General features: G+C 39.2%; 1 protein-coding gene across 1 annotated transcript in view; it reads left to right on the plus strand.

Annotated features, from left to right (window-relative positions):
• Nucleotides 1-14,602, plus strand: part of ANKRD55 (ankyrin repeat domain 55) — a 46,443-nt gene that overhangs the window by 19,563 nt on the left and 12,278 nt on the right. The window contains exons 7-8 of the mRNA XM_005422019.3: nt 11,583-11,767; nt 13,401-13,568. Coding sequence (XP_005422076.2) covers nt 11,583-11,767; nt 13,401-13,568 — 353 coding nt within the window. The remainder of the gene's footprint in view (nt 1-11,582; nt 11,768-13,400; nt 13,569-14,602) is intronic.

The following is a 14,602-nucleotide window of genomic DNA, read 5'->3' on the forward strand; positions in this document are numbered from 1 at the left end:
CATATACGATATTTATTACGGAGTAAGGACATCTGAACAAATAATCTTCAACCACAGCGTCACAAAAATGATTAACATATAATAGGCCTAACTTTTTTTTTTCTGAAGTATATTTTGAAGAGGTATATTTTGACCTCTGAAACTGGTAATATTTCAAAAGTTTTGTTCTTCTTTAATCTTAATGAGTCTTAAATTGGACTTGTTATTTGCCTTAGAAGCTTAAAAGTATCTAGTCTACTACCTGTTGTGCATTTTCACCAGGCTTATTCCAGTTCTGATTGCTTTGAGTGGGAAACATCTGAATCCCATGCCAACTCCGGCATGATAGCCAGTGGTCTATATCATAGCTCTGGGGAAAACCTGTCTGACAAACAGAAGGACAAAAGTGAATCCACTTTATAACCCTCAGAGTTCCCCTGCTTTCCTGAGGGGAAGGCTTTCCCTGATTCTGTATTTTGTATGTTTCATTATTTAATTCCACTGTTAACTCTCGCCTCCACCCTTCTCTCACAAATGTGCAGAAAAAAAGTCTTGAAAAATGGGGAAACCGAAACTGCACAAAACCCACTTGGCCTCAGGTGGAAGGAACTCACAAATGCCCTCTTCTGCACAAAACCCACTTTGCCTCAGGTGGAAGGAACTCACCAATGCCCTCTTTTCCTTTAAGCTGCTCCCAGAAATCAAGAGGAAGTGTGCAGAATGCCACACACACACTCCTTTTTCCCTTATTGTGTGGTTTCTGCAGTGAAACCCTTTAAGTTGCTTCTTCCTTCCACATGCTTCTCCACATTCTAGGCCCAGAAGTGTCAGTTGAAATACCAGAGCATGAAATAGATCTGTTTACATTTCTGCATTTCTCTTACTGAAATAAGAAAACTCTTGGCCAAGAAAACAACTTGCAGCCAGTGCTCTCTGCTGCCATTTAGGCCCAGGAGATTTGGATAGTGTGGACAGGCACAACTTTCTCTGCTGTGACAGAGAACAGAACAACAGCTCTGCTGGATAGGATCGTCTTTATGTCTAATTGCCTCCTCTGTGACTGCTGGAAAGGAGATATTTTTCCTTTAAGAATTGTATAAATATCTTCAGAGAACAAGAGACTCACAGAGCTCAGGCAGTACAGCTGCAGGGGTTATTTTTGGCTGAATAGGGCCCTGTGTTTAATTTCTTTTTTTTTTTTAATGCAGTGAGGGGAAGACCAGACACTGCACAGAAACTTGTTTCAGAAGTTGCAGGAAAGAGGCACTTTGTTCACACTGGGCTGAAACACACAGTAGGACCATACTAAAATCATTGCCCACCATTCAAACCCAAATTCATGAGCATGAGGTATATTTCATATGAAATCATTGTTCAGTGCTGACTCTTTCAAAGACTGCATGTGTGCGGCTTTGTCTTCCATGATCAGTGCCATCCATGTAGCCAGACAAACTTTGCCCACACCAAGGCCTGCTCTTTTGAGAAGCTCAAGTCCCCTGCGATTCAAGTTCACATCTTAAGTGCAAATGTATCAGTGTCAAAACCACTGATCATTACTGTTTGGTGTGAGAGTATCTCATGCCACATTTTTTACACATGCAGTATTTCTATGTGCTGGTGCAGACTGGCCTATTAAAAGTGTCTCAGGAGGTATTTCTCTCTTTTCACTTCAGCCAGCATTAATTACTGTAGTGAAAAGGAAACACACCTTTGAAATACAAAACTGTTAACTGATACAGGGACAAAGGATGAAGCCATTCTAACAATTCTACATAATGGTATTATTGAAATCCTGGTAAAATGTAATATATACCATACAGCATGCACTATGATGCTACACAGTTCTATACTGTAACAGTATTAGTAGTACCTTGGAAACAGTCTGGGAAGATTTGGAATCCTTGCCTACATTGCCTTGCCCGTTGTCATCATTTTTACCAGAATTTTCTTTGTCTCATTCTCAGTCTCTGGCTCCCAAAGTCATATGATTATGTGAAAATATCAGCTTTCCACTAAAGGATACACAAAAAAACAGTTGGGTTTTTTTTAAGTGAAGAATTACAAACCTGTAAGAATAAAAAGAATGCAACTAGAAAGAAGCTATTAAAAATAACAATCTGCCATGGGGAGATGTGCTTATGATTTTTAATAGGCTGATTTGGAGTGCAAAGTTTTTAAAAATTAGAAGCCAGAGTGTTTGTTCCATAGCAACAATGCAGTTATTTCATTCCTCTCTTTCCAGAGAAGAGAGTGAAATACCTGTATATATAAAGCACACTGTAAAAGCAATGCATAAGTAAGTATTAATTTGTGTTTGGTTGGCCAGGCACTCTGTAATTAGTTGGAAGGTGAAAACACACTTAAATGCCAGTATCTCTAGGAAAGAATGTCTCTGTGGCTGCAGGACATGTCGAGGACACAGCTGGCTGTCCAGCCAGAGCAGAGGAAGGGGCCAGAGAAATCAGTGGTGGCTCAGAATCTCTCCCAAGGGATCACTTCTCTCCTCTCTGCCCAGCACCCCATTTTTTCATGTGGGCTACATACAGTGGAAGAATTCAGAGAGACTTCCAAAGCCATCTTAAAACCCAGTTAGTGTTTCTCTACTGCAGATATGTCTGTTGTTGGACTGACCAGACAAGGTGCATTTGCTGGGCATGGTTCACTGTCTAGTTGGTTTCAGGCAGATTTCTTTCCCTGCAAAGTTGTACTTCATTTCTCCTTGTTTCATGCAGTTTTCTAAAGATGGCTTGAAAGGAAGAATAGTGATTTCCTTTAAAGACATTTTTGACTGTTAACAAACAAGTGAAAAAGATATTCAGCTTTCATTTTTTAAATATACACTTTTAAAATCACCTGCTTTTGTAAATACTGTCATTCCAGCAATGGTACAACTCTTGCTTGCGGAGCCTGGAACATTACATAGCAGCAGGGATCTACAGAGTGCGTTGTCAAGTTGCAAAACAAGATAGAAGAATTTGCAAATAGTTTTGAGTAAGAAATAAACTTGCTTTAATACCAGCAGAAGCTTTTTCCATTAAGTGCCCTAAATATTTGTGACACTGTCTGCAAGAGTGAATTAAATGTGCTTGAGTCTTGGCTCTGGCACTGAGGCAAACTGTCATGGGACAACCTGTGTCCCTCCTGCTATACTCTCTTACCCAAACAGGATGTTCATACACAGACCACCTACTGGCAATGATCTGGTACAGGGAAAGCATTAATTGACCCAGGCCTAAACAATGCCAGGGAGGATTTTAAGAGTTATTTGGTACAGACAACTAAATTCCAGTGCAGAAGGATGTTCCCGAGTGCTACTTCATTTTTTATGTAGCTGCAACCTATTTCTTCACTTTAAGTTGTCACAGAATAAGCTGAGTTGGAAGAGACTCACAAGGATCATTGAGTCTAACTCCTGGCCCTGCACAGGTCACCCCAAGAGTCATATTGTGTGCCTGAGAGCATTGTCCAAACAGTTCTTGAACTCTGGCAGGCTTCGTGCTGTGACCACTTCCCTGGGGAGCCTGTTCTAGTGCCCAAAAACCCACTGGGTGAAGAAACTTTTCCTGATATCCAACCTAAACCTCCCAACACAGCTTCAGGCCATTGCCTTGGGTCATGTCACTGGTCACCACAGAGAAGAGGGGCATGTCTGCCCCTCCTCTTCCCCTTATAAGGAGGTTGTAACTGCACTGAGGTGTCCCCTCAGTCTCCTCCAGGCTGAACAGACCAGGTGACCTCAGCTGCTCCTCATGTGGCTTCCCCTGAAGGCCCTTCTCCATCTTCATTGCCCTCCTTTGGATGCTCTCTAATAGTTTAATAACTTGGTTATACTGTGGCACCCAGAAGTGCCCCCAGCACTGGAGGTGAGGCTGCCCCAGTGCAGAGCAGAGCAGGACAATCCCCTCCCTTGCCTGGCTGGTGATGCTGTCCCTGATGCCCCCAGGACACGCTTTGCTCTCCTGGCTGCCAGGGCACTGCTGGCTCATGTTCAGCTTGCCATGGACCAGAGCCCCAGGGCCCTTTCCATGGCACTGCTGTGCAGCCTCTCATTCCCCTGTCTGTCTGTACATCCAGGGCTGCCCCATGCCAGGTGCAGAATCCAGCACTTTACTGTATTGAACTCTGTATGGTTGATGATTGCCTATCTCTCTAATTTATCAAGGTCTTTCTGCAGGGCCTCCCTGCCCTGGAGGTTGTCAACAGCTCCTCCCAGTTTTGTATCATCTGCAGACTTGCAGTGTTGATATAAAAACTCACCAGTCCAGCCAGATCATCAGAATAACCCTTACTGAAATAATGAACTGTTAAAAAGTAAACCCTTCAAGTGTGAACATGCCATAGACAATGTAATTGTTCACACCAATCAAATGTCTGAGGTAATCAATTGCAGAATTCCCACTGAGCTTAGCAGGAATTTGTCTTGGGCTGATCCTGTAGGTAGGTACAGAATAATTGCCAGACCTCTTCCCAGCTCACAGTCTATGTGTAACTGCACAGTGGATGCCAGAATATGAGTAATGTACGTGCAGCACACTTCTTGCATATGTATGCATGTCCTGATCTCCTATGCCTGACAAAAGGCACTTGAAGACAAATGCTCCCATTTCTCTGATAGAATAAATCCTTATTCTTCTGCAGATTTAAAAAATTACCGCTTTTCCAAAGCATGTAAACAGCTTATTTGGAGAAATCAGTCCTTACAACAATGCAATAGCAGGGGAAAGTTGCCAAGTGATTTTAGTCATAGTCATAGTCATTTACACAATAAATCATATGCCCTTAGACTCCAAGGGAAAATAAATTCTCAGAGAGACTTGGCCAGTGTTTCATACAGTGTTTTGTTTGAGCAAAGAGAGGGTTAGAGAGGCAGGGACGTGTGATAGCCAGAGTCATGCCTCCATGACTGCCTTTGTCATTTGGTACTTTTTTCCAACACACATTAAGGCTGCTAAAAGGAAAAATATTTTTAAAATATTTTAAATGCCCTAGCTGTACCAGAGGCAGCAATGCTCTGAGGACCCCAGGACTCTCCTGTACAACACCACATTCTCTTTCCCGCAGTGCCACAAAGTCAAGCCAAGCTGGGTCACTCTGTCTGAGTGGTTGTGTAAAGCTGCAGCACTTGGCTTAGGAGAAGACGAATGAGCTTCTCTCTGAGCTGGCTGAGTCTCACCAATATATCTACAGTGGCGTCAGAGGAGTTGTTAATTTGTATTGGTTTGCCATCAGAAGCACACCCTGTGAAGTGCCTGGGCTGCATTCAGGGACTCTCTGGCACAGTTTCCCTGGCAGGAGGAAAGATGAAGATGATATTATGACTTGCTTCTTTCCTCATCACAGAGACCAGTTTTCCGTGTCCTCTCAGGGTAGAGAAACCACAGGGTGCTCTGAATTTTTGCTCACTTCTCCACTGCCAAGTTCAGCCGTCTAGCAGCCAGGAAATTAGGTAGAGTGAAGGTGTTTCCATTTCTTAGCTTTGTCTCGTCTTAGGTGCAGAAGGGGGAGGTCCTGGAAGTCCTCGATACCTGGAGGAAAGCACCAATGTGTGCAAAACTCTTCAGTAAGCCAAACTGCCAATATAAGGGCATTTCCCACAGCACTGTTTGCTGCAGACTGGAAGCAACATTATGTCTCTGTTTTTGAGTCTGGCATTCTCCATCCTTAAAACAGCAGACACTGCACCTACCACAAAACAGATTTCTGATAACTACCTTCATATCTGATTCCAACCTGACTTATCCTCACAGCTGATGCAACATTTATCTTGCTCTGATTCTAGGGTGAAGTTCTAAATCATATTACAATAAAAGTAATGATGTGATGCACTGCTCCAGTGCTCTGCCTGTGAATATGAGGAAAATGGCACATCAGTGAAATTAATCACATAAGGGAAAAGAACATATTGGAAGAATAGCTGAGTTTTGCCAGTATAGCTGTAACTAAACACAGTTTCTGCCAGAATAGCCTTGAGTTAAAGACCAAGGCTTTTCAAGATCCAGTCAAGAGAACCCTGTAGAAAATAATGTGGAATGGCTTCTGCTTTTGGTAAATAGTGAATTTTAGAATAAAGAAAAAGGTTTAAAAGTTATTTGAAGGCAAAGATGTATTTACCAACATAATAGTTTCATCTAGGGTTATAAAGGAAAAAGTCCACAGACAAGTTATTTGCTCAAATTTTGCTATAGGCTGCTCAAAAATACTTTAAATTGTTCATGTTTCTTTATTTCAGCAAAGAGAAAAATATTTTTATTTCATTTGGCTGGTTTATTTTCTAATGGTCCTGCTGGTGTTACAGTTGATTTCAGATTAAAGTATTATATGTGTGTCTGTTTGTGAAGGATAAGAGGAAAGACAAAAGGGCTTGGATTCTCTAACATAAAACTCAAACAGCACTCAGTGATGCTTTCCAGGAGGAAGCTGGAAGTACTTATGTAAATGTAATTAATTTTGCTTTTCTTTATAAAAGTGAGTTACCTCCCAGAGTAGTGCAGTGGTGATAGTATTTGTTTGTTGCTGCAGAAAGGAGTGAAATAATACTTAAAATCTCAAGCTACTCAGGGGTGGCTTTGGTTTCATAATTGAGAAATCAGAAAATGACAGAGTGAAAAAGAGGAAAACACAGGCAGACCTAAAGTTCAATGCTAATGATAAGAAGCAACGTCAAGAGCTTCTAGTGGGGACTTTCCACCTGACAAAGATGGCTATAGATATAGGAAAGCTTTAAACTGCATGCTAATACAAACAGACAGGAAATATAGGAGAACTAATATGACCTAACCATATAATCTCCAGAGGCATTTACTTGGTAGAAAAGTATTTTATCTGGGTTTCATGAGACCAATTAATGGTCCATAGCTTGTTCCTCTACTCATCCCACCTCTCCATTACTGGTAGAAGGCTTAAGAGACTCCTTTCATATGACTCCTCTATGAGAACCCATTATCTAGTTTACTGGAATATTCTGAAGAGGGGAAAAAATAGCCATCTATACAGTGCAGTATAAACAAAAAACAAACATCTCAATGTTTATGACTGAAAATCTGGCAGAATAAAATGTAATGTTATGGTAAAATATTATGTAAGTGACAAGAAACTTTCTAAGTAAAATTATTGTTTTGCTTATCAGTTGGACATAGAAAGGGCTGAAGTATAAGAACCATAGTGACAAGGAGGATAAATTGAGTAAACATAGCTGAAAGAAGTGCCAAAACTAGAAAAGTGTCCCAGAGGTTCAGGGTTCTCCTCATGGTACTTGATTAGATAGATACTTCCTGAATAATTATTTTCTTATTTGGAAAGCACTGAGAGACACAAGTCTCAGAAGACTGACTTTCATTAACCAACTTGTAGAAACCAGAGTTGTAATCCCGTGTCAGAGCTAAATATCTGTTAGTGATTTGACTGTTTGCCATTGTCTGGAGATGATACAAATCTCAGACAAAAATTTGCATAAAGCACAGTTTTTCTTACAGGGGCTCAGGGATACAGCTTTAGGACATTACTTCTTCATAAATATCATGGTTTGAGACAAGTAAAGTCACCCTGGAACAATAAAGTATGCTTAATTGAGATAAGGGATCTAAGGAAGAAAATTTCACTGAGGAGAATCAATAATGGGTGGAAGCAGGTAGAAGTGTGAGATGGGACAAAAGTCCTGGGGGAGGGGCAGGGGAGGTGTGGGGAGAAGTCATGCAAAACTATTTAGAAACACATAGCAAAAATGACTGATAATCTCTGAGAACATTTTAATCTCTGCGGTAAAGAATTTGAATACAAAAAGGGAACATGAAATTCAGTGATGCATACAGTAAGGTTACAAAAACACATAATTTTCCTATGGTAAATTTACCAGAGAACATCCTGGTCTAACAATAGTATTGTGGTAGATTTACCAGAGGAACACTACATTTTTGGTGGCCACAGCTCAAAGCTATCAATCTCAGAATAAGGGCACTGTAAACATTTTTGGAGAATTTTGAGTGCAATGTCAAAGAACCAAGAGGAATTTAAAGATAAGAAGGCACTCCTAAGAAGAGAGAGCTGGAAGGCCATTGAGTAGTCACCCAGAAATCTCATACAGCAGAAGGTTCAAATATTAGGAAATATTCTTTGATCACTTAGAAAATGGAAGTAACAATTTGATTGAATTATTGAAACAAGGCAGCATTTTCATAGCCATCTTCAAAGCAATTACTACTTCCTCAGATAAGAGGCTTCTATACCTAATAAGGTATAGTATGTTTGAATGTCAATTAATCATTTTAATCCCATGTAATATAACACAAAAATTCTGGAAAAGTGACAAGATAAAGCTCATCACATGGCACAGAAGACTTGCTAAGCATGTGGCAAATACAGTGGTCATTAAAAGTCTAATTCTTTGTTCCTTTCTCATTTGAGCAGTTTAATGCAAGTTTAATCACATGCAAGTTTAATCACATTGAATAACATCAATAACACAATTTTTATAGGCACAGCTTGCTATAATAGACACAGAACTCTGTCCAAGATGTCCCACAGGGGAATAAGAAGGAGTGATGCCATCAAAATCAACGACAGACTTGTATGACACATCATATATTCTCTATCAGCCACATTCAAGACAGTTCAAATAATCTTTGGAGGTGAATATCTCATAGACTGTCCAACCAGGGGTGTATCATAAGAATGTTTTTATTTGTTCCATAATGAGGTGTCAAAATACAGAGCACACATATAACCCACAGTGAAAATCAAATTGCAGGGACATCAAGTACTTCATGGGTAAGGATGAAATTCAAAATGATTTTGAGAAATTGTAGGAATTAACTGAAGTTAATAAAATAACACTGCATACAGAACTGTGAAAAAATTAAAGGTTTTTGTGCAAAATTAAGAGTAATAGACTAGCAGATTACGAAAGTGAGAAGAGTTTAAGTTATGGTGTCAAACAAACATTATTCTGGGACATATTAACAGAAGTATGGTACATGTGGGCTGCAGGAAGTAATTTTCAATGTCAGGAGAGAAGCCTCTGCTGGATAATTGTGTTGTTTGGAATGCCATGGTTGAAAAAAACTGTAGACAAACTGGAAATAGGCCAAAAGCAAGCACCAAGTATGATAAGTGCATTGGAAAACATGACCTGCACAGGAAGGTTGAAATTGTTTGTTTAGTCTAGAAAACAGAAGATTGGTGGGAGACAGAACAGTCTGTAAAAGTATAAAATGCCAGTCAGAAAAGTGGGAAATTTCTTATGTGAATGCTGAGATGTGCAAGAACATTGAGGGACTGAAACTGCAGCTGCAGAGTGTGAAATTTGGACTTAGCAAGACAGTGTAAAACTGGAGGAATAGTAGAGTCACTAGAACATGACTACAGAAGTAGTAAGGTACTAATGTAAATCATTTTTTGTATCAAAACTGACTTAGAGAAGGATGATAACAGATAGATATTTATTGTGGTAGTCCTAGAAGTATGTAATAGACTTCTAGATTTAGCTAGCCTTGAATGTGACTAGAGATTTCACTGATGCTAATGATGAAAATATGTAACTGGGAATTATTACCAGTATGGAGGATATTGGTATCTGGCAGGAGGACTGGACAATAAAAGCAACAATTATTCATAGGACCTCAGTATTCCTGAACATGAGGATCAACACTCCTCTTTTCACTAGATATTCAGACAACTATAGCTTAATTTGAGCATGGTTAATCAGGATGTTACAAAATGCTGGCCATAGAAAATAAGCTTGGATTACATGATCAAGATTAGACTCTAAATTAAGCAAAGTACATGTAAAACAAAATTCCTGATTTCAGGGGGACATGTTTTGATAAATTAAGGAAATTCTCAGCTGGACTGAGTAGTTGTGAGATCAGAATGTTCCAGGGACCTGGAATGTATCCTCAATGGTGCAAAATGTGGCAGGAAGCTGAATCCCAAGAGCAGAGAGGAAAAGTGTATAGTAGAGTCTTGAGATAATGGATGTCTACCAATTTTCAAAAGATATATTTAGAATAAGTAGCTATCTTACAAGATACCAAAGTACAGAGAAGCAAAAGAAATTGTATTTTAAAATCCAGAAAACAAGAGTATGATTAAATGTTGAATAGAGCCTGGAAGGAAATTACTTTCAGGGATAAGACTTGATATTACTCTTGTTTAATATTTTCATAATAACTTGACGCATAATACAGGAGCTTTCTGATAAAATCTGCCAATAATAAAAAACTGAAAATAACAGGAAGGAAGGGGGATATCATACAGGGTTATGGATCACCTTTAAATCTTGAACAATATAAATGGGAGAAAGTTGGATAGGATAAAATGTATAAGTCAGGCACTTTGGTGTTAGTTACAGAAGGTCCTCCCCAAAACTAGAAACTCTATGCTTGGAAAAACACTTAAGGAAGTACTGAGGTGTAAAGGGTCATTCCAAAATGACTAGGAGCTTCTAATGGGACACAGCTGTGAATGAGGCAAATGCTGTTCTGTGACATACCAAAAGAGGTATTCTAACACAAATAAGGAAGAGCAGTGTCACTGTATAAGATCTGGCAAAAACATCTTTGTATGACTAGTACAATTTTAATCATCTCTCTTCAAGGAAACACAACTAAAACACAATAGGAAATGGGTTACTAGGTTAATGAGAGAAACAGAAAGCATATTGAAAAAAAAAAAACTTTAAAAGACCATGATTGGTTAGAGCAGCAAGAGAACAATTCAAAAGAGATGTGATGATTGCCTATAAATACATCTGAAGAACAAGTACCAGTAAGAGGAAAGGAGTATCTAATCCAAATAACAATGCTGGAACAGAAACAAAAGGATATAATCAGCCCTGAGTGTGAATAGAATTTAGAGATACAAATCATAAAAACAAAGAAGTTTTTGAACTGTGTTCCTTTGAGAGTAATGGGGGCAAAAGGATCCTAATTGCCTTTAATGGACAAAGTAAGTTTATAAGAGGAGTGATGTAACATAGCTTCAAGTGATTGCAGGGATTGAGTTTGATGATACAGAAAGACCTTTGCAGCCTTGTGTTTCTGTTGTTATAAAAAAGTAATGAATTCTTTTGCTTTGTTCCCACTAAGGTAAGATATAAAATGTTCAATTTCATTTGCAGGTTAGAGAACAACGTCGACTTTCTATTAAGACACCAGACACCAGAGCAAACTAGCTAAGTTTTCAAGAAGCACTTGAACAAATATTTGACATGGCTTTTCTAAGTGTACTGAGACAGACTTAGAGATATGGGTTGGTTTTCTGAGGTTCTTTTCAGGCCTAAATTTCTATTGGAAATATAAGCTTGTTTTTCTGGACTCTGGCTTAGCAAAATGGCAAAAACCACAAGTAATTTCTATTAAGTAATTTACACTCTACAACTTCTGGAGATATTTGCAGTGGTTCATTATTTATTATTTTTCCAGTGTTCAGAGTGTTTTAGAAAATTCATAAAGTAAGCACAATCCCCATCTGGAGATTGGAAGTTTTTGGCTTTCATATCTGGAGATTCTGGTATACACACAGAGGAATTTAGCATTCTCTAGCAGAGAAGATGCAGCCTGGTGTGAACTCCATTGTAAAACACTTTCCTTCTCTGAACTTCCTTCCAGAGTGGCAACAGGATTCTGTGTTCCATCATTCTGGACCATTGGCAGGGACCATCAATAATAAATTGTGATGATGAGAATGGCAAAACATGCATGCACATTGCTGCTGCTGCAGGCTACAGTGATATCATCAGTGAGCTGGCTAAAGTCCCAAAGTGCAACCTGCAGGCCCTTGATGTGGATGACAGGTAACCATGGAAACTCTGAAATTGCTGCTCCCTTTCTAATAACCTGAGACCAGCTCTGTCTAATAATCATGTTTCCTGTTTCACAGGCCATGGCCTAGTAATGCCCTGCACTCCACAGAGGGCTGTGCTGGCTCAGAAACACTGCAAACCAGTCCAGCTCACATGTATTGTACTTAGTACCATAACTGACTAGAAAGAATTATATTTAGCTTTCTGTTTGTGCTAGAAATAGAGCTTATTTCTGTAAGGACTTTGTCACGACTCACCTAAGTTTCTTTCAATCAAAAGCAAACATTCTTTTTAAAACAATACAATAGGATCCTGTAACTTGAAGCCAGGATTCTGCTGTTATTTGTATTTAAGAAATGGCAGTGTTGTCTTGTTTTATTTAAGATGAAAATACTATACTCCTACAGGACCAGAGGACCCTCACCTTCCATTCTGAAAAGACCTGTGATTTCTTCTGCGATTAAATTTCTATTTCATAAGTGCAGAAGAGTCATCTTCCCTCTTTTTCACCCCTCACCTACCTTCCTTGGAACTTTGCTCATAAATTTATTTAATGCAAAGAGAACCAGCTGGCTATTCACATTGATTATTCTGCTCAGTGAAGCAAAAGCCAAGGTTTTCTTGGCTTAGGCCTTTAGGTACTTAAAATAATATCATTCTTCATGGAAAAGTGCAATAAAATGGAACAGAAATAAAATGAACAGGGTTCTGGAGCAGTTTCTAAACATCATTAAAATGTAATTGAGCAGGCTGTGTTTCTATGGAAAGAAGAGCAAAAAGGGAGGAGATTGCCTACCCTTCAAAGTTCATTAAGACATGACCACCTATTCCACATGCTCAGGTATTTCCACAGAATATATTATTCTCGGAGAGGGAAAAGGTAAGCTTTTCACTACAAACACATCTATAAGATTTTCATTCTATTGTGTTTCTGATTGCACCCAATCTGAAATCACTGGGACTGAAAAGGAATAGAAAGAAAAATTTCAATTTTTTTTTTTATTCTTAAACACTTCTTTTGTGATGTTGTCTGTGCTTTCAGATTTTTCACAAGAACAATTTGGAAACTGGACAAAAGTTTCTAAATACAAGATGCAGATTTTATGCCAACAACAAAATCAGTTTGATTCTTCTGCAGAGATTCAAAGCAATTATGTGCTCTGATCTGTGCCTGTCACAGAACTCAGAAACTGGCAAAGTGGCAGTCTGGTAGATGTGTTCAGTCCTTGTCATTCATCTGGGAGAGGCTTCTCTAATTACCTTCATGAAGAGTCCTCTGCCAGCCATGGCTAATTGTGGTTGGTGTAAAGATGAGAAGAGTTTGCCCCTATGCAGTGGACACTGTGAAGGTTTTTTTCAAATTCTACTCTGAAAACGTCACTTTTCCTACTCTACAATTCCAGCTGTGGAAGAGATGCTGTTGTATAAGGTATAGGCATTCTGCAGCCCCATATCTACTTTATCTGCAACTAAATAAATGCAGCTACAGCAGTTGGCTGGAGAATTTCTTAAAATGTATATTATTAATCTGCACAAGCATATCCTGTGCACACCTCGCTATGTCATTGATCGCTTCGATTGTAATCTGTTCATCTATTTTAATGATACTTCCCCTTTCCTGTAGGACTCCTTTGCACTGGGCTGCAGCAGCAGGGAAAGCTGACTGTGTGCAGACACTGCTAGAACTGGGGATAGACAGCAGCCCTCGAGACATCAATGAAAACACTCCTCTGACATATGCAATATACTGTGGGCACACAGCATGCATCAAGCTGCTGACTCAGGAGAACAGGTACAAGTAAAGTTCACGTCTTGCTCACATGTTGCTGCTGACTAGAAAACAAATTTGTTGGGTTTTGAATGCTCCTGAAGGGTTTGGGCCTTCGGTGGTGTTTCCTTGATCCATAGGCAATACTTGTTACATTTTCCACCAATGCTGAAACATTACAATCAATTCTCTTCACAAAGACTCTTCACTGAGGTTGAACACTACTCTAGCAAGCAGCAGAGGGCTATGAAGAACAAGTGTGTATAGCTCTTGCTCAGTCACCTTCATGTAGAAAATTTGTGTAACAGAATAATTTCAACCCTCAGATATATGTAACTTCCACTTCTTTGAAATCTCTGCACAGTATCTGTGTGCTCATATAATCAGATGGACAGATAGACTGAACACAAAAGCAGATTTGACAGAAAATAAAATAAATCTCAAGTTTTCTTCCTCAGAGTAAGGGTTTGGTAGTATTATTCTAGCCTTCTTTAGTTCTTTACCTTGATATGTTTTTTTATTCTGAGTTCTTGTCTCTTAAAAAGTATAGCAAAAGACTTACTGGTTACAATCTTCCTTTCTTTATATTCTTCCTTTTTCAGCAGCTGTTATCTAATTAATTTCCGTTCTTTTACTTCAAGTACGTGCTTACATTTATCTCCCCATTTCTTTGCACTTTCCAGTCAGAAGTTAGTATTATGTGAGACACAGGTCATATTACCTCTCCCTTTTTCCTGCACTCTGTCTATTAGAGAAGGTCAGAAATTACCCAAAATTTCATCTCAGAACCACTACAGCAATACTGACACCATTTTTGGTTTTGCCTTTTTCGCTTTCCTATGTTCTCTGCATTCTTCGCACTTATATTTGTAGCTCTGTAGCCTATTGTACTAGTGGCTAGTTTTCCCAGTAATTTTCCATGGCCTTTCCCTAGGCAGAAGGACAAAATAAATTCCAGAGCTCCAAGTCCCGTGGGGAACAAGACCCCATGCTGTCTTGGTTCTTCCTGGCTACCAAGATTGAGAACAACTCTGTGAGATACATTCTCATGGGCAGAA

The sequence above is a fragment of the Geospiza fortis genome, unplaced genomic scaffold, assembly GCF_000277835.1.
Source record: "Geospiza fortis unplaced genomic scaffold, GeoFor_1.0 scaffold443, whole genome shotgun sequence".
Taxonomy (NCBI): Eukaryota; Metazoa; Chordata; class Aves; order Passeriformes; family Thraupidae; genus Geospiza; species Geospiza fortis.